Source organism: Vipera ursinii (assembly GCF_947247035.1).
Source record: "Vipera ursinii genome assembly, chromosome: 15".
Classification (NCBI taxonomy): domain Eukaryota; kingdom Metazoa; phylum Chordata; class Lepidosauria; order Squamata; family Viperidae; genus Vipera; species Vipera ursinii.
The window spans coordinates 1,803,508-1,828,720 of record NC_139528.1 but is presented as its reverse complement, the minus strand read 5'-3'; the positions used below and the strand labels follow the sequence as shown (position 1 = coordinate 1,828,720).

The window sequence follows — 25,213 nt, the reverse complement described above, 5'->3', positions numbered from 1 at the left end:
GAGAAGAAGGAGGAGAGGGGGGGGGGAAAGCAGCGATAAAGATACGGATTCAGCCACCAGCGTTTGCTTCTGCGTCTCAGGGCGCCTTCTGATCCTCCTTTTCGCCTTTCCAAGTTGCTCTTCCCACCCAGCCGGTTCCGCGTTCGAGCCTCACCCAGATTTCCTACCTTTTCTCAAACCAGTTTGGCAGGAGACCTTGGGGACTGGAGAAAGTGGGTTCATTAGGACTCCAGCATGAGCCCATTTGTAAGGGAGGAAGGAGAGGAGAAGGAAGGAAGGAAGGAAGGAAGGAAGGAAGGAAGGAAGGAAGGAAGGAAGGAAGGAAGGAAGGGAAGGGAAGGAGGGAGGAAATGTAGGAAGGAAGGAAAGAAAGGGGTGGATGATTGAGGAGGAAAGGAAAGGAGAAGGAAGGAAGGAAGGAAGGAAGGAAGGAAGGAAGGAAGGAAGGAAGGAAGAAAGGAAGGAAGGAAGGAAGGAAGAAGAGGAAGGAAAGGAAGGAAGGAAAAAGATGAAAGGAAGGAAGGAAGGGAAGGGAAGGAGGGAGGAAACGTAGGAAGGAAGGAAAGAAAGGGGTGGATGATTTTTTTTTATTGAAAAGTTTTACAATACATTTTATCTTTAACAATCCCTCCCCCCCTCCCGCCACCCAAAGTGTGGATGATTGAGGAGGAAAGGAAAGGAGAAGGAAGGAAGGAAGGAAGGAAGGAAGGAAGGAAGGAAGGAAGGAAGGAAAGGGAAGGGAAGGAGGGAGGAAACGTAGGAAGGAAGGAAAGAAAGGGGTGGATGATTGAGGAGGAAAGGAAAGGAGAAGGAAGGAAGGAAGGAAGAAAGGAAGAAGAGGAAGGAAAGGAAGGAAGGAAAAAGATGAAAGGAAGGAAGGAAGGGAAGGAGGGAGGAAACGTAGGAAAGAAGGAAGGAAATGGGTGGATGATGGAGGAGGAGGAAGAAGGAAGGAAGGGATAGATGATGGAGAATGAAGAGGAGATGGATGGGAGGAAGGAAGGAAGGAGAAAAAGATGCAATGGGAGAGGATGAAGCAGAAGGAGAAAATTGATGGAGGAAGAGGAAGGAAATGAAGGAAGAAGATTATTTTTTCTTGATGTTCAATTGCTATCAGAAAAGAAAAAAGGGCAGGATTATGGATCTCCTATGTCTCCCCCTTTCCCCCCCCTCCCCAGTTCTATTTTGCTTTATTCTTCTTCGGAGTTGTTTTTTTTTAATCGCCTCAACTCCTCTTTTCAATTCCTCTGGCTTTCTTTGCACAATCCCCGCAGCCTCTTCTAAATAGCATCTCTGCCTCTTGCAAGCCCAGACCAAACAGGAGCCACAGCCTCCAGCCCACCTGTGGAAACCTGTGGGACAGGTATGGCCAGGAGGCCCCACCCAGGCCTTGGAAGGCATGAAAAAGGCTGCAAAATCCAGCCAGGGTCGGTTAACCGGCCCCTGGATCCAGCAGCGGAAATCCTGCTCCCAGCCGTCGTAAGTCGGGGAACCGCCACTGAACTATAAATTATAAACAGCCCTCAGTTAACAGGCACCTCGCTTAACAACGGAAATTCTGGTGCTCGTAAGCCGAGGTCTTGCCGCTAAACTAATTCAGAAACTAATTCTTTTCACTCCTATTAATGTTCTTCCGTGCTTTATTTTTACGGATTCGTGGCTTTGCTATTGTTAGGATTACATTTTAAAATCCTTTTTTCCCCTTGTACTGTTGCAAGCTTCCCGGAGTAGCTCCATGGCGAGATGGGTGGCAAATAACAAATAAATAATAACTAAATTAAGTTAAACTAAGCTAAGCTAGGCTAAACCTAAATGTAAACCTAAATTTAAACTCTAAAGTAAACCTCAAACCTCAGGCCTTAAACTCAAACTCGAACTTAACTTAAACTTAAACTTAATTTAAACTTAAACTCAAATTTAACTGAACCTCAAACTCAAACTTGACTTAAACTCAGACTCAAACTTAACTTAAACTTCGACTCAAACTCAAACTTGACTTAAACTCAAACTCAAACTTAACTTAAACTTAGACTCAAACTCAAACTTAAACTCAGACTCAAACTTAACTTAAACTCAGACTCAAACTTAACCTAAACTCACACTCACACTTAAACATCTGACAGCTTAAAGCTAATAACTAAACTAAACCTCATACCTTAAGCCTTAGGCCTTAAACTTAAACTCACACTTAAACATCTGACACACAACCATCCCATGTTTGCTGGAAAACCTCCAGAAAAGGAGATTTTCCCACTTCAAGTGGCAACCTGTTCCACCGTCTCCTCGGTCATATAATCAGTAAATCTTCACGATGCCTAGCCTGATTTGTAGTGTCAGCCACCCATTAGCTGGAAATGGGACCTCCCTTCCCCCTAGGGGCACCCACACCCCAGACCCTCCTTTTGCATGGAGACTGCCTCTTACTCTGGAGGATCTCTTTTGCATCCAGCCAGACGTCTCTCTGTGTGTGGGTGGGTATATTTATTTTTCCTGTCCAGGCAAGAAGATAGATGCTTCCTTAAAACTCTTTTGAGATGAGTCATTTTCTTAGTTTGGGATGCTTGGATTTGCTGTTTTTTTTAGGTTTTGCAGATAGAGTGTGCTGGTCCAGGGAGGTTCTGCTTACAGTCAGGACAGGATTAGGATCCATGGGACTTTAGGAAAAAAAAAACCCCTCTGTCTTTTATCTTTGGTCATTTTAACTGGTTTTGATTATTTACAATGTTTTTATCTCTCTATTTTCCGGCCTCAAAACAAGGAGCAGAGCAGCATAGAAACTCAATAAATCAATTTTGAAAACCAAAACCAATAGATCAATAAATCCAAGCCTCTCTTCCCACACCGTGGCAGGGGTGGTGGTGGTGGGGAATCAACTTTGCTCATTTTATTTATTCATCCATTTATTAAATTGATAGTTTCTCTCCCTCTCCACACCATCACTCTGATACAGAGATAAAATTAATTTAATTAGTGGATCAATAATTAAATTAATCCGCACAATTAAACTTAAACTCTCAGCCGGCTCGGGTGAAACCCGAGTCCCTGGAGAAGGAGAGGAGGCTTCACCGGTTGAACTTCGGCCTGCCTGTCATGGTGTGCTCATCGTCCATTTCCCCCCCTCCCATTTTTGAAGCTTCAATTCCGCAGATCAGCATTCTACTTTTTTGGGGGGGTGGGGGGGGGGGAAAAGCATTTTGCAGTCCCGTCTGGATTCGAACAATCCTCTTTTGAAGCCAGACTGCTGATGGAAGTTTTTGGATGGCTGCCTGCAGCCGGGCCCGTCCGTTCGTCTGTGGCTTGCAGAATGCTTTCTCCGATTGTGCTGCGTTGTGCGTGTTGTGTATGTGTGTGTGTGTAGCCAGGCGTGGCCCGCTTTGTCCTCCCTCGCCGTGTGCCACGTCCTGAACCCTCTCAGCCGCTCCCGAAGGCTGCGTGGACATTAATGCCCACATTGTTCGCTGGCACCGTCTCGGCAGAGAGCGGAAATCCAGTTCTGCGTGCCCCCCCCTCCCCGGATCCCAGCTGGCCCAGAAGGATCGTTTTCCCGACTACTGGGATCGGGAGGTAGACTGCTCCCCAGCGTGGAAGCTCCACGGGTCTGCTCCCTTTCCGTTTGGGGTGCTCTTTGATTAACCCCTCCTGGCAGTGCCATGTTGTGCCTGGCAGAACGGGGAAGGGGTGGGGTTGGCGACCAATATTTCCTTTATTTCTTTTGGCTATTATTTTTACAAATCACTCAGCCATAACCCAATGCACCTTCCTCTTCCTAGTTTTCCCTGTAACAACAACCCTGTGAGGTGAGCTGGCCTGAGCACAAAGGCACCCAGCCAGCTTTTATGACTAAGGCGGCACTAGAATTCACTTTCTCCTAGGGACTGGGAGAAAGACACCAAGCAGTCTTTAATGTCTAAGGCATGACTAGAACTCTCCATCTCCTGGTGATTGGCAGAAAGTCAATCAGCCAACTTTCCTGCCTAAGGCGGGACTAGAACTCTCTGTCTCCTGGTGATTGATTGGCAGAGAGGCACCAAGCAGGCTTTCATGGCTAAGGCGGGACTAGAATTCAACGTCTCCTGGTGATTGATTGGCAGAGAGGCACCAAGCAGGCTTTCATGGCTAAGGCGGGACTAGAATTCACCATCTCCTGGTGATTGATTGGCAGAGAGGCACCAAGCAGGCTTTCATGGCTAAGGCGGGACTAGAATTCACCGTCTCCTGGTGATTGATTGGCAGAGAGGCACCAAGCAGGCCTTAATCTCTAAGACACGACTAGAACTCTCCATCTCCTGGTGATTGGCAGAAAGTCAATCAGCCAACTTTCCTGCCTAAGGCGGGACTAGAACTCTCCATCTCCTGGTGATCAGGCTAAATTCACCCAGTCAACTTTCATGGCTAAGGCGAGACTAGAATTCACCATCTCCTGGTGATTGATTGGCAGAGAGGCACCAAGCAGGCTTTCATGGCTAAGGCGGGACTAGAATTCACCGTCTCCTGGTGATTGATTGGCAGAGAGGCAGCAAGCAGACCTTAATGTCTAAGACACGACTAGAACTCTCCATCTCCTGGAGATTGGCAGAAAGTCAATCAGCCAACTTTCCTGCCTAAGGCGGGACTAGAACTCTCCATCTCCTGGTGATCAGGCCAAATTCACCCAGTCAACTTTCATGGCTAAGGCGGGACTAGAATTCACCATCTCCTGGTGATTGATTGGCAGACAGGCACCAAGCAGGCTTTCATGGCTAAGGCGGGACTAGAATTCACCGTCTCCTGGTGATTGATTGGCAGAGAGGCAGCAAGCAGACCTTAATGTCTAAGACACGACTAGAACTCTCCATCTCCTGGTGATTGGCAGAAAGTCAATCAGCCAACTTTCCTGCCTAAGGCGGGACTAGAACTCTCCATCTCCTGGTGATTGATTGGCAGAGAGGCACCAAGCAGGCTTTCATGGCTAAGGCGGGACTAGAATTCCCTGTCTCCCGCTTACTAACCTGGTGGCTTCACCATTAGCTCAAGCCAGCACTTTAAAAGACAAGCTGCCTTTTAAACCCAGAGCTGCAGAAAGAGAAGAGGGGGGGGGAGGGAGGAGGGGAATAGATATTTCCACCAGTGTCAAAATTGGTCCTTTTTTTCAGCTGGGCTCTTCAAACAAACACACACACACACACACACACACACACACACACACACAAACACACACACACACACACAAATCTGGAGTGGAGATGACTGTGCTGGATGTTAACAAGATGAGTCATCCAAGAGGCCTAGAAGCTTTGGTGGAGTTGTTAAAAGTTCAGCTTTGAGCCAGGAAAAATGATGCAGTTTGTTCCGTGTCCGGCAACGGGATAAAATTCCCATCGGGGAATTGGACCGGGCTGGCTTTAAATCTCAATCCTGGTAGTCCTCGACTTACGACTATTCACTTAATGGCCGTTTGAAACTACGATTCCACTGAAAAAAGGAGATATTTTCCCTACATGCCCAGCTCCTGCGCATACCCAGAGGGCATAACGTCCCCTCCCTCTCTCCCTGTTGAATAACTCTGTGTGTGTGTGTGTGTGTGTATGTGTGTGTGTGTGTGAAATCACTGTAGCTTTCCCGTAATATTGCCGGCTGCTGTGTGCTGCCCTCTGGTGGCCGGCATGGGTCAGTGCAGGGCAAGGGCGGGTCCGCTGGTGTCTCCAAAGCCCTTTGTCGCCCTCTGCAGGTCAGAATGCAGAACATGGCCTCTGCTTCCTCCTACTCATTTTTTTTTTTTGCCAAAACTTTTTAGCATTTAAAAAAAAAGCTGGCTGGGGAATTCTGGGAGTTGAAGTCCACCCGTCTTAAACTGATGTGCACAGAGCCATGTTTTTTTTTATTTATTTTTTTACGTGATTTAGAGACCTGGCGGATAGTTTTAGCTGGACTCGAAATTTAGATTCCCTGATTTTTGTGCACCGTGTAAAGGAAAACGGGATTTTGTACATTCTGCCCCTGTTTTTCCTTAAGACGAATCTCAAGACTGTGGGATTCGAAGCAGAGCGAAAATGCATTCGTTAGCCTGTGGAGCTCCCTGCCACAAGATGTGGCGATGGGGTGGGGGATGTAAGCCAGACAGTTTTCATCTATTTTACTCTATTTCACATAGAAGTGTGTGGGGGGTGGGTGTTGCAAGTCCAGGACGACCAATATTCTGTTGCAGAGAGGCAGTTGGCTTCATCCGTCCTCAAGGAGGACTGGAAACTTGTTGAGGAGAAAGACTTTGCAAAGATGACCCTGAGTTTTGAGGCTTCGACTTTTATTCCAGTGTTATTCACACTTTGACAACTTCCTTAATTTCTGAGACACCCCCCCCCTGCCCCCCAGCCTCCCCTGAATTTCTTCTTCCCCAACCGGGGGTGTTAGATTGATTAGATTGATTCAGGGGCCAGCTTTCTTTTCCACCTCATATTTCCTCTTGTTGGACAAGTGCCAAGCCACTTCCCCGATCAAGTTCCAATATTCGTCGAAATTGATCCCCCCGTCGCCATTCTCATCCAGCTCTTTGATCAGTTTGTTGGCCAGCTCCTCCTCCTGGGTGTCCTTGAAGGTAGAAAGCAGAGGTAAGCCGATCAGGCGGGTGAGGAAAACCGATTGCCATCCGCTTCAGAGGCAGGGTGGGGAGGGGTATAACTCCGTCCTTAATTTGGAGTGGGGTCCTTAGCCCCCCTCCTCTCTCTCTGCCTGGCGGCCCCCATCACCCTGAATGGATAATCATTTCCCTGATGGGAATCGGAGTCCCTAGAAATGGGAAGAGCGTCACGCTTTCGCATTTATTTTTTCCCCTTGACGCTCAGCCCACCAGCCCTTCGAGGTAGACCAGGTCAAAAACAGGAAGAGAGTCTAAGAACGCCACTTATAGATAGGGCAGTGTTTCTCGACCTTGGCCATTTTAAGATGGGGCGGGACTTCAACTCCCAGAATTCCTTGTAGCTTTGTTGGCTGGGGAATTCTGGGAGTTGAAGTCCACACACACACACACACAGACACACACACACACACACACACACCGCATCTTAAAGTGGCTAAGCTTGAGAAATATTGACATAGGTTAATGTTGTGGGCTATGATCACAGAATCCTGAAATCCTGTCTAAAACACTCTTCTGTTTGAGCCCGATTTCAAACAGGAGCCGAGTTCAGGAGCCGCCCTGCTCACCGTCAGCATGTGGTTCAGTCCAAATTTGAGCATCTTTTGGAAATTGGAGTAGTCGATCCCACACGCTTTCTTCGAACCTTCCTCCCAGTATTTGTTGTAATTTTCTGCCACAAATTGGATAGCCTGCTCGAGTTCAGAAAGTTCTTCTCTCACCGTTGGCCTCTGCTTGGCTCCTGGGGGAGGGGGGGAAAGGTTTGATCACCTGTTGGTCCCTTTTCCACTCCTGCGTCCTGCGTGGCGTGAATAAGTCAAGAGCTTTCTCAATGCACGGGAGGGGCTTCTGTCGCTTATGACGCCTTCAAATTAGACTTTGGAACACAAATAGTCCTCAGAAAACAGAAACAGAAAGTGATGGGCAGTCTAAATGTATGATAAATCAATACACACACACACACACACACACACACACACACACATAATACAAACATATAATTAAGTTAAATTAAATTTACACGCCTCCCCAGACAGCGCCATTTTCAAATTCAGAAACGTAACCCTTCCGAAGCAGCTCACCGCAGTTTCATGTCCTTTAACTACAGCTCACGGCCCTCTCTCGTTTCCTTCCTGAGGACTAGCAGCTTGGATTAAACCCAACCAGCGCGGCGAAGATTTTTATTTTATTATTTTGTCATTACAATCCAGCTAGGCTTGCAGCCCCTTGGATAAAAAAATTGTAAAGAACCCCAGTTCTGCCCTCTCTCCAGAAAACCTTTTTCAGCGCCCGTTGTAACTTCAAAGGCTTGTAAGTGGCGGGGGGCTGGCTGTATTCTGCTTGATTGCGCAGCCAGCCAGATGTTCGAGAAGGATTTGGCCATCACCTCCTTCCCAAGGCCCCTTGTTAGGCAGATGTGGTTGTGTTATGACCTTAAAGGCCTTGATGCACGACAGCTGGGACAAGCCACCTTCCTTGGTCCAATAATCTCTTTTTTTGCTTTTAAGGTGGCATCTTAAGCCGGACCCCCCTCTGCCCACCCACTTCACTTTCAGTGCCCCCTTTGTGCCTGGCATTCCTTACCTTCCATGCTGGTTTGTCTGGCTGGGCTCTCCAAGGCGGCTTTCCTGTCCTGGCCTGTCTGCCTGCCTGCCCGTCCGACTCTCCTCTGTTTACCAAGCTGGTCTGTTCGAGGTTCAATAACTCTTATCCAAAGTTATGCCCGGCCTCCAGATGACGGGAGCAGGAGGGCCTTCCTTTTAAAGAGAAAATTCCCTCCTCCTTCTTTCTTCCACCACCCCCACCCCCGCCTTCTTTGGGGTCTTCTTCTGACTAACCCCCCTCCCCACGATTGCCAAATTGCCCCCCCTCCGGCTTGGCCCAGGCTGGGCACCGCTGTGCCAGGCACTACGATGGCAGAAGGCAAGGCAGAGAGCCACCCCTTTCCCCCCCCAGTGGGGAGAGTCAAAGCCCAGGCTGGAGAAGCAAAAAAACAAAAACCAAGGGGGGGTTCCTTGCCCACATGGGGGGATCTCCGAGGGAAGGAAAGGGTGACCTATTTCAGTCAGGATCTGGAGGGTGGGCACGGCGCTATCGTTCTGCAAACCGCGCCCTCGGCAGCTGCTCCAGAATTAAAGCCGGTTAATCATCAGTCAGAATCAATCAGAACAGAGCTGGAGAGGGACCCTGGAGGTCTTCTAGTCCAGCCCCCCCGCTCCAGCAGGACACCCTATCCTATTTCTGTCCAGTCTCTTCTCAAAAACCTCCAGTGACGGAGCACCCACAACTTCTGGAGGCAAGCGGTTCCACGGGGTTAATTGGTTTCACGAGCAGGAAATCTCTCCTTAATTCTAGTTAAGTTTGCTAAAGGTTAGGGTTTTCGCTGGAAACCCGTTGTAAATGCCGGTATCAGAAGCATCATTAAATCGTGGTCATAAAAATGGTCACAAATTCAGGCCGGTTTGCAAAGCCAAAGATCATCCACTGGTTAATTGTTCTCACTGTCAGGAAATTCCTCCTCTAATTCCAGGTTGCTTCTCTCCTTGATTCACTTCCATCCCTTGCTTTTGGTCCTGCCTTAGGGGGCTTTGGGGAATAGGTGAACACCACCACCCCTTTTGGGGGGCAGCCCCTCAAATTATGGAAGACTGCTATCATGTCCCCCCTAGTCCTCCTTTTCATGAAAACAGACATACCCAAATCCTGCAACCGTTCTTCATATGTTTTAACATCATCATCATCATCATCATTCTTATTTGAACAAGCCGGCCTGGCCTGATGGGGGATGGGTGGGGTTTTTTATTGTTATTTTAATATTTGTATTTACTGTTTTTAGTGGGCATATATTTAATCCTTTTTTAACTTTTGTAACTCTGTATTTTTTATGCTTGCCCTGTTCACCGCCCTGAGTCCTTCGGGAGAAGGGCGGTATATAAATAAAATTATTATTATTATTATTATTATTATTATTATTATTATTATTATTATTATTATTATTATTATTATTATTATTATCATCATCATCATCATCATCATCATTATTATTATTATTATTATTATTATTATTATTATTATTGACGTAGCACCATTAAAGACAACTCATTGAGTACGGTTTGTCAGAGTTTTTAAAGCTGCCGAGGTTGAAAAACTCTGATATGGTTAGAGGCAGATTTTTTTTTCTTTTTCAGGTTAGTTAGGGACCTGACAGATTTAAATTAGATTTCCTGACTTCCGGTGCACCCTATAAAGAACACGACTTTTGTAAATTCTGCCCCTATTTTTCCTCAGGATGAAACTCAGACTGTGGGATTCAAAGCAGAACAGGAGGAGGAGGATGCCTTAGTTAGCTTCCGGAATTCCCTGCCACAAGATGCGGGTGGAGGCCGCAAGGTAATTTTTTTTAAAAAAAAAATCTATTTTACTAAAAAAAAAAAAAATCCTCTGCTTAACTTAGAAGCAGGGGATGTCGTAAGCCGAGGACGACCTATATTTTGTTGCAGAGAGGCCGTTGGCTTCATCTGGCCTCAAGGAGGACCGGAAGCTTGTTTGAGCCGAAAGATTTTACAAAGAAACGAGAGACGGTCCTGGGTTTTGAGGTGCCAACCTTTATTCCAGTGTTATTCACAGTTTGACAACTCCCTTAATTTCTGAGGAACCCCCCGTTCCCCTGCCCCAAATTTCCCCTTCCCCACACGGAGTATTCTTAAGGTTAGCCGGTCCAAAATGCAAGAAACTGGGGGTCAGCAATGGGGTCAAAGGGCTTTGGGGGTCATTCACGGTAGATTATTTCCCTTTGATTCCGTCTTTATTTTTTGAATTTCTCACTCTCTTCCTGCTGTCGGATCAGGCAGGAGATGGGGCTGGCGATGCCCCCGATCAAGTTCCAATATTCGTCAAAGTTGATCTCCCCGTCCTGATTCTCATCCAGGTCGCAGATCAGCTTGTCAGCCGCCTGCCTGTTCTTGGTGTCCTAGAGGGGAGGAAGTGGAGGAAAGCGGGTCAGGCGGATGAGGAAAACTGATTTCCATCCAGTTCAGAGATACGGTGCGGAGGGGGTACAACTCTGTCTTTAATTTGGAGTGAGAAATAATAATAGAATAGAATAGAATGAGTCGGAAGGAGCCTCAGAGGTCATCTAGTTGGGTTTTTAAAACTAGTTTTAACTTTAATATGTATTGATTTTATGGGCATGATGTTTAATGGCTTTTTAATTTTTGTATTCGATTTTTATTGTGTATTGCCCTGTTCACCGCCCTGAGTCCTTCGGGAGAAGGGCGGTATAGAAATCAAATTATTAAATTATTAAATTAGTCCAACCCCTTGCTCATGCTTAGGAAGTTTCTTCTTAGCCTTCTCTCTGTCTGGCTTGGGGTCCCCGTCATCCTGAATGGATAACCGTCTCCCTGATGGGAGTCGGAGTCCCTGGAAACGGGGAGAGCGTCGTGCTTTCGCATTTCTTTTTCCTCGGCGCTCAGTCCACCAGCCCTTCGAGGTGGACCAGGTCTGCACCAGGAGGGATCCCATCTCAACCTTGGCAACTTTTAAGATGGATGGACTTCAATTCCCAGAATGCCCCAGCCTGCTTTGCTTATAGCTTTGCTGGCTAGGGAATTCTGGGAGTTGAAGTTCACCCATCTTAAAAGTTCAGAAACACTGTCAGAGATATGATGACTTTAATGTTGCGGGTTGTGATCACAAAAGCCTGAAATCCCATCTGAAATCCCCCTCCATTTGAGCCCAAATTCGGACAGGACCCGAGTTCAGGAGACGCCCTACTCACCGTCAGCATGTGGTTCAGTTCGTGGCTAAGCATCTTCCTGAAATCGGACTTGCTGATCCCTCGCCGTCTGCGGCAACAACATCCTTTGCCGGAATATTTCTCGTAATTTTTCACCAGGGTCTGGATAGCCCACTCCAGCTCCGAAGAGTCTCCTGTCACCGTCATGCTCCCCTTGGCTCCTGAAGAAAAAAAATCAAAATAGGTTTGATCACCTGTTGGTACCCTTTCCACTTCGTGAAATGAATCAGTCAAGACTTTCCTCAATGCACAGGAGGGAGAGGGGAGGCGCTTTTGTCCCTAATTATGCAGGGAAAGGCTGTGAAATTCCAGTTACCGTCTTCAGTAAAGAGGAAATTAAAAGAAAAGCATAGATACTGGAAGGAAAAAAAATAAAACGAGGAAAGGAAATGCACGGGGAAAAAAGAGGAAAAATAAAAAAAAATAAAAGCAGGAAGATCAAAATAGACATAAGAAAGAAAGGAGAGACAGGATGAAAATCCCTTGTGAGAATATATGATGGGAAGTTTAGACTTTTGATCTATCTATCTATCTATCTATCTATCTATCTATCTATCTATCTATCTATCTATCATCCATCCTCTATCTATCTATCTATCTATCTATCATCCATCCTATCTATCTATCTATCTATCTATCTCTCTATATCTATCTATCTATCTATCTATATCTATCTATCTATCTATCTATCTATCTATCTATCTATCTATCTATCTATCTATCTATCTATCTATCTATCTATCTATATCTATCTATCTATCTATATCTATCTATCTATCTATCTATCTATCTATCTATCTATCTATCTATCTATCTATCATCCATCCTATCTATCTATCTATCTATCTCTCTATATCTATCTATCTATCTATCTATCTATCTATCTATGTATCTATCTATATCTATCTATATCTATCTATCTATCTATCTATCATCCATCCTATCTATCTATCTATCTCTCTATCTCTCTATCTCTCTATATCTATCTATCTATCTATCATCCATCCTATCTATCTATCTGTCTATCTATCTATCTATCTATCTATCTATCTATCTATCTATCTATCGCTATATCTATTACAACACTCTCTCTCTCTCCCTCTCCCTCTCTCTCTCTATATATATATATATCTGCAGTGATTCACTTAACAACTGTGGCAAGGGAGATTGCAAAACGGGGCAAAATCCACTGAACAAATGTCTCACTTAACAACAGAAAATGTGGGCTGAATTGCGGTCGTAATGCGAGGACTGGCTGCAGGGTGCAAATCACAAAGGCTGCGCTCATGTGGCAGTTTCTCCCTGTGGGGCAGCAGCTATTTTTTGACGCCAACCAAGCGGCTTTTTGCAAATTTTGCAAAAAATAATAACAATTAAAAAATGCCGGATGGCTGCTTGCTGACTCCGTCTCTGGGGTTCCCCGTGGCGCGACACAGAAAGATGCCACGGGGAGCATCTGAAAAAAAAAAAACTTGCCAAATTTAAATCGAAAATTAAATCTCTCTCTGTAAAAATAAACAAAAAAACAAACAAACCGGTTTCTTGCCTATTTGATGTGGGTTCGAGTCACGCTTCTGACCGGGCTTGCAATTCTGGTCTGCCCGGAGTTTTTGTGTTATTCATCATTCGGCGTGTTGTGGCTTTCCGCAGGGTTGCGTGTCGTCTTTTTTTTTTTTTTTTCCAAAAACTGACTAAAACTTGTTTTCCCAGCAAATCTTTTTAAAGTTGAACACAGCAGAAAAAGAAACGTGGCTTGGGATGTTTGCTTATTCAGCCAACATTGTGCTGGCTCAATACGACCGTGCGGTCTATTACAGGCAAGTCCTCTACTTACGACTACAATAGGCCCCCCCCCAAAAAAAGAATTTCCGTGGCTAAGTGAGACGCTGGCTAAGCGAGATTTGCCCATTTTACAGTCTTCCTCGCCGTCGTTAAGTGAACCGCTGCAGTTGTTAAATTAGCGACACGGTTGTTAAGTGGATCTGGCTTCCCCATTGTCAGAGGGTCGCAAAAGGGGATCATGTGACCCCGGGATGCTGGAACTGGACATAAATTGAGGACTATTTTGTTATTATTATTATTATTATTATTATTATTATTATTATTATTATTACTATTATTATTACTATTATTATCACTCTTTGCACAGTCAGCCATATGTTTAGATTGGATTTAGCCTTTCTGTCCACTTATTGAGTCCTTCCCAAGGACCCGGGCTGGGCAATTGTGCTCGTTGTGATGGTGTGAAATGCACCAACGCAGGACCTCCGTTGTGCAAAGCCAGGCTACCCTTTTGCAATTGTCCGATGGGGATTTGGGGGTGCAAATTCAGAGCCTGAGAAAGTGGGGGGTTTGGGTTGGGTGCCTCCCAAGAATTCATCCCCGAAGGAGGAGGAACCGGATAACGTGGGAGGCGGACACACACAACAAACACACCCCTTGCGATAAGGGAGTTGCCCCCTGCTTTGCGTAACTCCAGTCAAGCTAGTTTCTCTAGCTTACTCCCAGACGGCCTATTTCGAGTTATGGCCTGCAATAAAAAAACAAATGGGCGTTTGGATCCCTAGGGATTTCCCACAGTGGAGCTGCCTCGGTTTCCCCTGTCTGTGAAATGGGTACAGCAGTTTGCTTCAACTCCCAGAATCCCCCAGCCAGCCTGCTTTAAGGTGGGTAGACGTCAACTCCCAGAATTCTCTTAAAGTGGTCAAGTTTGAAAAGAATGGATTTAGCCCCAGCCAATCATTATTTCGTTATCCTTTACAATCAACTTACGATCCCAGTTGGAACCAGAATTTCAATCGCTAAGCAAGGCAGGTGTTCAGTGAGCGGTGCACGGTTTCCCCCCCCCCATTTCTGCCACAGTCGTTAAGCGAATCACTGCAGGCCTTGAGCAAAATCCAACTTCCCCCATTAGCTTGTCGGGAGCTGGCTGGGACGGTTGCAAATGGCGATCACATGACTACGGCGGTCATAAGTGCGAGGACTAGCCCTTAGTGACTTCTTTTCAGGGATTTAATTTTGAATGGCCACTAAACATCGTAAGTGGAGGACTAGCTGTACAGAGACTTGAGATTAGTGGAATCGTCTCTGCTATTTATCTCAAGATATTTAAAATTATCCTTTTAAATAATGAAATCGATCCTTTGCCATTTAGTTGTACGAAAAAAACCTGTTTTTTTTCTCCTTTTTTCCTTCCGCACAGATGGTCGTGCCTTCCTTCCGTTGCCATGGACAGTTCTGGGTAAGTGAGCCATTAAAGCAACTCTTCAGAAATAAATATTTTTGTTTCCGACAGAGAGAGAGAGAAAAAAAAAACATTGTTCCCTGCACAAACTTTTTAGAAAGTTTAGTGTTTCTTTTCGAATGTGGCCTATTTATTTTGACTCCTTTCCAACTAGCCTTGGTTTCAAAAAATCCCCAATTACTTTCCTGTGGCTCAAACCTCACAGTAAGGAGCTCAAAACGAAAGAAAAAAGGGAGAGATTTAAATCAGAACGGTTCTCTGTGAAGATCTGAGAACTCTTTCAAGAAAAAAAAATATATATATCCCACTTTTGGATCTTTTCCAGGAGGGGAAGCCCAGTAGTAAAATGCAGGTAAGTCCCCCGACTTATAGCAATTCATTGAGTGACCGTTCAAAGTTACAACGGCACTGAAAAAGGTGACGTACCACCGTTTCCCACACTTACGACCGTTTTGTCATCCCCGTGGTCAAAATCCAGAAGTTTGGCAACTGACTCGCATTTGTGACGGATCACAGACAAGCAAAGTCAATGGGGGAAGCCTGCGACAACCGTGTTACTAATTTAATGACCGCAGTGGTTCACGTAACAACGGTGGAAAGAAAGATCGTAAAATGGGGCAAAACTCTCCTAACCACTGCCTCGCTTAGCGACATAAATTTGGGGCCAGTTGCGGTCGTAATTCGAGGACCACCCGCATAAATTCCAGCCCTTTCTGTAAAATAAACAGTTTTTGGTTCCTCCCAGTTCCAATTTGAGCATTTCCCAATTCGAGACGGGCGGCTTTTGCAATTGGGGCGTCTCCCCATTTTTAATTCCTTCCCCCCCCCTTTTTAAAAAAATTTCCAGGGTGTGATTGTGTTACTGCTCCTTTGTTTGTTTTTAATATCCCCGTGGGGAGGGTTAGGGCTAGGGTTTGTCGTTACTTTTATTTTATTTTTTTCGCCAACTCTTTTTTCTTTTCTTTTCTCTTTCCAAATTTGATTTTCAGCCCGTTTTAAGCCGAACAGGGATTTTTGCTCTCCGTTTTCAAAGCAAGCGGAATGCGATGGACGAATTATAAAGGGGGGAAAATAGCAAGAGAGCAAACCCACTCGTAAATCAGGGGGGGCGTGGGGTGAAAAGACACGCCCCTTGGCTGAACGGCGGGTCCGAGTTCAAATTAGGCTTAAGCCTACTGACTGGATCTCCAAACTCGACATTAAACTCTGAAATGTTATTCTGTTTTCCTCTTAGGTTTTGTAATTGCTTCTTCTTTTTTTTTTAAAAAAAATTGTTTTAACTGTTCTAACTTGTAAATATGAAGTGCTTTTAATTCTGTGTGTGACCAGCCATACGCTAAATAAATAAATAGTCCTAAGCCTCTATGGATGCCAGTGATGGATGGATGGATGGATAGAGAGACAGAGAGAGATGATAGACAGGATGGATAGATGGATGGAGACTGAGATAGAGAGATAGAGAGATAGAAAGGCAGGCAACTAGATAGATAGATAGATAGATAGATAGATAGATAGATAGATAGATAGATAGATAGATAGATGATAGATAGATAGATAGATAGATAGATAGATAGATAGATAGATGATAGATAGATAGATAGATAGATAGATAGATAGATAGATAGATAGATAATAGATAGATAGATAGATAGATTATAGATAGATAGATTGATTGATAGATAGATAGATAGATAGATAGATAGATAGATAGATGATTGATAGATAGAGATAGATGATGGAGAGAGAGATTTGTCCCATGTAATAATTTGAATTAGCAACAGGAATTCCTCACATTTGCCCTGGATCCTGTCAACAGGAAACCCTACCTTTTGGTAGAGCTTAATCTCACCTGTGGAACTCATGGCCACAAGGTGGGGAAGGGCCCAGCTCTCTTTGGCTTTGCTGCGAGGTCCCCACGGGGAGTTTTCTGCTCTTAAAGACTACAATGACCATCATCCTTGCCTTGGGAGTAGCCCCACCACAACTCTGAAACTGACAGTGCCGCGGGAAGGTGAGGAAGAGCAGGTTTACGCGGGAGAGAGAGTTTATCGGGAGGCCGATGCTGAGTAACCCGGTGGAGCCTCCCTATTCAGGACTACAAATCCCAGAAGCCCCAAATCCAGGGAGTCTCTAGAGGTGGTTGCTGTATCTGGAGGGCGCCAGGTTGCAGATAGTTTGCCCGAAGAAGTAAAAAAACTCTGGTTTTTTTTCCTCCCCCCCCCCAACTTTCTCTTCTGACAAGTTTCGACTTGACCTGTCATATTTCAACAGCCTCCGAAGTTGGGAGGAATCAGATCGAGGGCTCTGGGCGGGCTGGGGAAGGGGGAAGGGGTGCCACAATTTCCCCCTACCTTGTGAAGAACAGGGCAGGTTCTCAAGACCCCCACCCACCCCACCCCCAAACCTAGGTCAAACTGAGCCGAAGCATGCTTCCCCTCCCAAACCATCTCCAGTTCCAAAGAGGAACATCTAATTCTCTGCCCGTCGAGAAAAACCTGGCATCCCGGTGCCCGACTGCCTAACCTGGGTCTTGGGTGTTGTGGGAATCTGTCCAGAGCTTTGACCACACACAGGCTGCCTTCTTCAGAGTTGCTTTAGGCCACAGGCCCCCCCCCTGCAGCCCCCCCCTTCCTCCTTTCCCCAAGTCTCCCTTTCCACTTTGTTCTTCTAAACGTGTCCGGTTGTGTGAATGGATCAGTAAGTCAATCGATCAATGCACAGGCAAACCAGATCCCTTCAAGCAGAAAGAGGGCCATCCCCAAATGCCAGACCGCTTTTTGCAAACTTGAAACCTCTGTTGTTGTTAGGGAGGGCCTCTTAACGGACCCCCTGCCCACCCACCCACCCACCCACAAGGCCACCATTGTGTGTGCCAGCCCCCTTGCATTCCTTACCGTGCATGATGGCTTGTTTGGCTGGGCTCCGGCGGCTTTCCTGTCCTGGCCTGCCTGCCTGCCTGCCTGCCCGTCCGACTCGCCTGTTTATCAAGCTGGTCTATTTGAGAGGGAGACAGTAACTCCCATCCAAAGACACGCCCGGCCCCTGGATCACGGGGCCAGGACAGGCTTCCTTTCAAAGGGAAAATTCCCTCCTCTCTCCCTCTTTTTCCCACCCCCCTCCTGCCGTCTTTGGGGTGTTCCTCTGACTAATCCCCCCCCCCGGATCCCATGGGGCACGATTGCCAAATCGCCCCCAGGCTTGGCCCGGGCTCGGCACCGCCGTGCCAGGCCCTCCGATGGCACCAGGCAGGGCAGAGAGGGCATCACCCTGGTCTCCAGGCTGGGATTGTCAAGGCCCAGGCTGGAGAAGAGAAAAGGGTCTTTGCACTTTTGGGGGGGGGGACTCCGAGGGAGGGATGGGGTGGCGTATTTCGGTCAGGCTCTGGAGGGTTGGCATGTCGCTATCCTTCTCCAAGACGCGCCCTTGACAGCTGCTCTGAGACATCCCAAGCATGACATTGTTCTCGTTAATCCAGAATTAGCAAGCGGCTGCACCTTAACAGCTGTTGCTTAATCGGTTCAAGAAGGAGAGGCCTCTTAATTTAAAACTTACGTTTTGCTTCCTTCGTTCCGTTTTTAATTGGGATACAATGCACATGTCTGCCTGTCTATCATATATCTCTCTCTCTCTCATATCTATCTCTCCCTTATTTATCATCTGTTATCTATCTAATATAATAATAATAATAACAACAACAACAATAATAATAATTAGTAGTAGTTGGAAGGGATCTTGGAGGTCATCTAGTCCAACCCCTAGGAAACCCTATACCATTTCAGGCAAATGGCTGTCCAGTCTCTTCTTAAAAACTTCCATTATCTCTCTCTCTCTCCCTCTCTCCCTCCCTCCCTCCCTCTCTCTCTCTGTCCCTTATTTATCATCAATTATCTGTCTGTCTTTCTATCCCTCCATTTCTCTACCAAACTATCACCTATCATTTATTTATCATCTCTGGGTCTCTCTCTCTCTCTCTCTCTCATCTATGTATGTATGTATGTATGTATGTATGTATGTATGTATGTATGTATGTATCTATCTATCTATCTATCTATCTATCTATCTATCTATCTATCTATCTATCTATCAAAAGTCAGATTGCTCCAAAGCACAAACCCCCAAAATGCAGAAGTGCACTAAAACAATTTCCAGAGATATTAAAGATACCAAGCCCATTTATTTATATGCAAATAGTCCTCGTTTTACTGGTGCTAGGCTAATTAATTCCCTTTCAGTCTCTTTTTACAACCATTTCCCCTTTTAAAAAGGGGGCTCTTGAGATTCAAAGCAGCCAAGCCAACAACGGGCTAAATTTGCAGCCTGTTTTAACCAAAAAGAGAGCAGTCCTCTCTCGGCTGCAATTATTGGGAACATCCACCAGGGGGCAGCAAAGAGGCTAAACCCATCACCCCTTTGCTGCCCTCTGGAGCTCAGCTAGAGTTTGATACCCCATAAATATCCCGAACGCACCTGACTGTAAAAATATGAGCGATGAATTTAAAATCAATGGCCTTTTTTTAAAAAAAAAAACATTTTTGGGGAAAAAACTAACTTGATTTAGGGCTCCATCGGTCCGTTTCTCAGCATGGGGAGAGGGGAGAAGCTGTAATCGAAAATGAGGCTTTTATTAATTTATTTTGCCTGTCCACCCGCCTTAGTAGACAAGACACAATGACAATGAGGTGTCTCATTCTTTCTGGGTGGCTGGCAGGGAAGTATTTGGTGTTTTAATCGGAGGGATTTGTGGTCCTTTAGGCGGGCGCTGCATTTTACGAGCAGAGCGAGGCGCGGCTCGGACCCACCTGTGCACCCGAGGTGTGTTTTTGTCACCCCTGGTTGACTTCTAATCTCTTTCTAAGCAGACCTCGCTTGCCCCAAACCGGTTGGCTTTGCTTTTTGGCCCGTTTTCTGGCCAACTGACTCATATTTTCTGGGTCACGTGATCCCCTCTTGACAAGCCAGGTTCGCTTAACAACTGTGTTGCTAACTTAACAACTGCAGCGATCCACTTAGCGACGGTGGTCAGAAAGGCTTTAAAATGGGGCAAAACTCAGTTAACAAATGTCTCACTTACCAACATGAACTTTGGGGTCCATTGTGGTCGTAACTTGAGCCCTACCTGTACTGGACCACCCCCACCTGTCTCAAATCCCTTCTTGGATAACGTCCGGAGAGGCTGCCTGTCGTAAGATTTTTTGGGGCAAGGATGTCATCCCATTGGATTCAGAAAAATCTGACCGTCAATCGGAAGCCTGAGGTTTGGGGGCGATCGGCCTGCGCCCAGATCCTCTAGGGAGCTGTGACCCATCGCAAAGGTTTGCGATGAGTTAAGGCCGATTGCAGTCTGCAAAACCGGTTGCGGAGCAGATGACGCCGAGGAATGCTAAGCAGCTATCGATTGCAATCTGGGAAGCCAGTTCCCTGGCATTCCAGCCTCCGAAATAAGTTGTTATCGTTCTTGGAGAAGGAACGGCTGTCCCCGGCTTGGCAGGCTTCCCAAATCTGCGTTCATTCTTCACCTCGGCGCTAACATCCTGTAGCGAGGAGTTCCCCAGGTTAATTGCCGCGTCTAATTTGAAAAGCATTTCCTTGTCCTGAGGCGGGAATGCGCCGCCAAAGTGATGTCAGCCTGGCTGGGGGGGTGCGAAAGGTGGATTTTATTTTATTCTATTCTATTATTTGATTTCATTTTATTATTTTATTTTTATTTTTTATTTTATTTATTTATTTATTTATTTATTTCATTTCATTTCATTTATTTCATTTCATTTATTTCATTTTATTTATTTTATTTTATTTTTTAATTTTATTTTTTATTTTATTTCATTTCATTTCATTTCATTTCATTTATTTTATTTATTTTATTTTATTTTTAATTTTATTTATTTATTATTTCATTTCATTTCATTTCATTTTATTATTTATTATTTTATTATTTTATTTCATTTTATTATTTATTTTATTTATTTTATTTTATTTTATTTTATTATTTTATTATATTTTTTATTTTATTTATTTTTTATTTTATTTTATTTTATTTTATTATTTATTTTTTATTTTATTATTTCATTTTATTATTTATTTTATTTTATTTTATTATTATTTTATTTATTTTTTATTTTTTATTTATTTTTAAAAAAAGGAAAAGGGACAGGAAAGCAACGTAGAGGCAGGAAGTTTCTAAAAGGCAGGACAATAAGAATAGGGATGGTCCTCAAGTTACAGCAAGTTACGCTTATGGCCATTGTGGTTACGGGATCAAAATACGGACGCTTGGCGACTGACTCATATTTATGACGGTCACAGCGTCCCAGGGGATCACGGGATTCCCTTTTGTGAACTTCCGACAAGCAAAGTCAAAGGGGAAGCCAGTTTCACTTAACAACGGTGTGACTAACTTAACAGCTGCAGGATTCACTTAATAATGGTGGCCAGGAAGGTCACAAAACGGGGCAGATTTGCTTAAAAAATGTTTCACTTAGCAACAGAAATTTTGGGCTCCGTTGTGGTCGTAAGTCGAGGACCGCCTCTATTAGTCTGTCAACTGAGGTCGGTGCTTGGAGGCCCCCGGTTTAATTTAACCTGCTGCCAAGTGCCTGAATTTTGATCACCTGACCGTGGAACAGTCGTACGTAGCAGGACCAGTCGTTCAAATGTCAGACAGTCGAGGGTGACTCACTTAACGGCCTTTCTTGTAGCAATTGTCAAGGACAAACTCCAAGGCAGCAAGGGAGCTGTTTGCAACAAATGCCTGTTACCTACAATATTACGGGAAACCACCTTTGCTTCGTGACCCTGTGATTCGCTTAACAACGGCAGCCAGGAAAAAAAAAAACCCACAAAATCGGACACCGCTCACTTAACCACCTGCCTCGCTCGCAATGGAAATTCTGGCGGTCGTAAAGCGAGAAGCACCTGTATTTTACTGGCTCAGACATTCAGGATTATCTCATCTCCCCGCGGCGTTTTTCCACAATCTCAGCGTGAGGTCACCCCGATAAGCTGATTGCAGCCGGGCACCCCAAAAATCTCGCGGGCATGACTAACGCCGTCTGACTCACCCTGACGTTACTCCATCCGCTGCCTCCTTGGGGAGCGAGCCAAAACCTCGAAACGAAAAAAAAGCACCCCACTTTGCAAGATTGGAATGCATTTTTTTCTCTGGCGGGCGTGCAAGCTTGTCATCCATCCATCATTCCTCATCGCTCTCTTGAGTTTCTGCCGGCATCTCTGCGTCACTCATCTTTTTTTAGATCCGAAAGTAAAACCCGGGCAACAGCACCGGGACATGGCCGGGCAGGTGACGGGAGGCTCTTGTCCCAGATTTTGGGAGAAAATTGTTTCCTGTTTCTGATAGAGGGTTAATGACGGGCTTTGCAGATTCCAAGCTTTGGCCAGCTCATCACCCGGGTGGAAGGCTTCTGTTGCGGCGCTGGAAAAAAACCCAGCTATAACTTTGGGGCTTATCGGGAGTGCAAAGCAGAGAGGAGGTTGAGTTGATGTGGGCCATTGGTGCGGTTCCGAAAAGAAGCTGCAATTTCTTAAAATAAGTTGCAACTTCTTAAAATCGGATGCCTTTCTTAAAATCGGATGCATTTCTGAAACTCGGATACAGTACATTTCTGAAACTCGGATGCATTTCTTAAAATTGGATGCATTTCATGAAATCGGATGCATTTCTGAAACTCGGATACATTTCTGAAACTCGGATGCATTTCTTAAAATCGGATGCATTTCTTAAAATCGGATGCATTTCTGAAACGGATACATTTCTGAAACTCGGATGCATTTCTTAAAATCGGATGCATTTCATAAAATCGGATGCATTTCTGAAACTCGGATACATTTCTGAAACTCGGATGCATTTCTTAAAATCGGATGCATTTCATGAAATCGGATGCATTTCTGAAACTCGGATACATTTCTGAAACTCGGATACATTTCTGAAACTCGGATGCATTTCTTAAAATCGGATGCATTTCATAAAATCGGATGCATTTCTGAAACTCGGATACATTTCTGAAACTCGGATGCATTTCTTAAAATCGGATGCATTTCATAAAATCGGATGCATTTCTGAAACTCGGATACATTTCTGAAACTCGGATGCATTTCTTAAAATCGGATGCATTTCATAAAATCGGATGCATTTCTGAAACTCGGATACATTTCTGAAACTTGGATGCATTTCATAAAATCAGATGCATTTCTGAAGCTCGGATGCATTTCTGAAACTTGGATGCATTTCTTAAAATCGGACGCATTTCATAAAATCAGATGCATTTCTGAAACTCGGATACATTTCTGAAACTCGGATGCATTTCATAAAATCAGATGCATTTCTGAAAATCGGATGCATTTCTGAAAATCGGGTGCATGTCTGAAAATTGAGTACATCTATTATAATCAGATGCATTTCTGAAAATCAGATGCATATGTTAAAATCAGATGCATGTCTTAAAATCACACAATTTCTAAAATCAGATGCGTATCCTTGGATCAAATACATTTCTTAAAAATTGGATGCACCTCCTAAAATAAAATGTATTTCTTTTATCTGTCAGTCAAGTCCTCCCCATGGGCCTGGGATAGGCAGACGTGGTTGTTTGGTGGTGTTCCTCCTCACAGCATGTCAGCTATTTCAACTCAAGCTGCCTCTGGCAATTGACAGATGGGGATTTTGTCAATGACGATGGTGTTCAATTATTGTTATTATTGTTATGACTGACTGCATAGCCAAATAGCTATTTAGATTGGATATGACTTTTTAAACCCGCCCTCCGAGTCTTTGCCAAGCACCTGGAGAGGCAGATAATGGTTAAGTTTAAGAATACATACTAAAATTCTCCTTGGGGGCGGGGGGGGGGCATCAGCCCAAGGTCCTGTCCAATCAGTTTGCAGTTTGAGTTGGATCTCCCAATTCTGGGTGGATCAGTGTGTTGGCTTTGAATTTGCTTGTGTGTAGAGCTGAGCCACATCTGCAACCCTGGACAACCTTTTGTGGGTTACCTTCAGGGGTCCCACCACCCCCAACCTCCACCCCCTTGGAATAATTAGTTTGATGGATTCAGAATAACTAAATTGGAAGGGGCCTTGGAGGTCTTCTAGTCCAACCCCCTCCTCAAGCAGTAGACCCTATACCATTTCAGACAAACAACTGTCCAATCTCTTTTTTAAATTTCCACCAGCATAACTTCTCGAGGCAAGCAGTTCCACTGGCTAATTATTCTCACTGTCAGGAAATTTCTCGTTAGTTCTCCTTCATTAGTTTCCACCCGTTGCTTCTTGTCCTGGTGCTTTGGAGAAGAGGTGGCCCACCTCTTTTTTTGTGGCAGCCCCTCATAAATAGTGGGAGATTGCTATCATGTCACCCTAAGGGTTGGTGGGTTCAGGCCACCAACTCTGATAATTCCTTCCTGGCAACAGCGAGAAATCCAGTTTTTTAATGACATTGGTGCAAAAGCCAATTGACGGGTTTAGGACCCATCTGTTTAGGACTTGGGGAATGTTGCGGAGGGGTGAAGGGGTTCCCCCGTTTTCCAGTGCTCTCTGGAGACCCCCTGGTTTTATTTTTCAAAATATTCTCCGCTGGGACTGAAGGAAGGAGATTTACCCCTCTGTCCAGCCCCTCTTAACAGGATAACAAACTTGAAAGGGACCTGGAGGTCTTCTAGTCCAACCCCCCACCCTGCTTAAGCAGGAAAGCAAAAGAGAATCCAGAAATAACTAGATTGACACCGGGGATGGGGTGGTATGTCGGGTGCAAACATACGTCTGAGCTTCAGGGACTGGGGGAGAAGCTGTTGCATCAGGGGGAGTGGACTAGATGATCTCTGTGGGGCTCCCCCGACTTTCCGATTCTGTGATTCTGAATTTCTCTAACTGCTGTGCATAGTTACCCCACTACCTTGGAGGCACAGAAAACAGAATTTCTTTTTAAAAGAAGCTTCTGTCAATACAAATTGTGATTTTTTTTCCTTCTTTTTTTTCGTGTCAAAATTCTGTTTTTGTTGTGTGTTTTTTAAAAAAAACCCTGACTTTTAAATCCGCCCACCCGGTTTTGGATCTGTAACTTTTTTTAATGCAACTCCTTACTTTTAGTAAAGACCCAAAAAAAAAAAGATTTTGAAAACGCAAAAGGAACAAAAGAAACGAACTAGCGAAATCCAACTTTTAAATTCAATTTATAACATTCCGGTTTTGGCAGGGATATATAAAATTCTATGTGCAACTTTATATATATTTATATATATATATAGATACTGTATATATATTTAACAGAATATTTATCTCTGAGGTACACATTGGAAAATGAGAGGTTTCGGGGGTTTTCAAAGTGAAATTTTGAGCCGCTAATTTTTTTTTTTTTAAAGAAAATGTGCAGAATTTAAACAGTCCCGGGATAAACTCTGCTGACATCAGAGTTAAAAAATATTCTGGATCTGGAGGATCTTTCTTCACAGCTCAGCTAACAAAAAGAAAAAAGCCTCAAACTCGAGGAAGATTCTAAAGTTTGGCATCAGGAGCTCTGGAAATTAAAATTTGAGAAGACTTTTTTTCTTTT

At 44.7% G+C, this 25,213-nt stretch overlaps 2 protein-coding genes and 1 long non-coding RNA gene across 4 annotated transcripts in view; 1 reads left to right on the top strand and 2 right to left on the bottom strand.

The window, feature by feature from the left end:
- The window catches only part of LOC310647355, a 41,386-nt gene extending 16,274 nt beyond the window's left edge, over positions 1–25,112 (top strand). Inside the window, exons 3-5 of the long non-coding RNA XR_014493870.1 lie at positions 9,899–10,000; positions 14,611–14,649; positions 25,023–25,112. This is a non-coding gene — a long non-coding RNA (uncharacterized lncRNA). The remainder of the gene's footprint in view (positions 1–9,898; positions 10,001–14,610; positions 14,650–25,022) is intronic.
- LOC310647448 (protein S100-A16-like) lies at positions 6,376–8,264 on the bottom strand. Its single transcript, XM_083374747.1, has 3 exons — positions 8,195–8,264; positions 7,180–7,352; positions 6,376–6,564 (listed from the first exon to the last, which is right to left on the bottom strand). Exons 1-3 carry the CDS (start codon positions 8,199–8,201, stop codon positions 6,403–6,405), a joined length of 342 nt encoding a protein of 113 aa, XP_083230873.1. The 5' UTR covers positions 8,202–8,264; the 3' UTR covers positions 6,376–6,402.
- Positions 10,288–17,658, bottom strand: LOC310647347 (protein S100-A16-like). Of its 2 annotated transcripts, none has more exons than XM_083374550.1 (3): positions 17,547–17,658; positions 11,391–11,569; positions 10,288–10,580 (listed from the first exon to the last, which is right to left on the bottom strand). In XM_083374550.1, exons 1-3 carry the CDS (start codon positions 17,551–17,553, stop codon positions 10,416–10,418), a joined length of 351 nt encoding a protein of 116 aa, XP_083230676.1. In that variant the 5' UTR covers positions 17,554–17,658; the 3' UTR covers positions 10,288–10,415. The 2 variants fall into 2 exon arrangements, with proteins under 2 accessions (XP_083230676.1, XP_083230677.1); XM_083374551.1 differs by lacking the exon at positions 17,547–17,658 and adding an exon at positions 16,479–16,610.
- Positions 25,113–25,213: the final 101 nt, after the last annotated feature.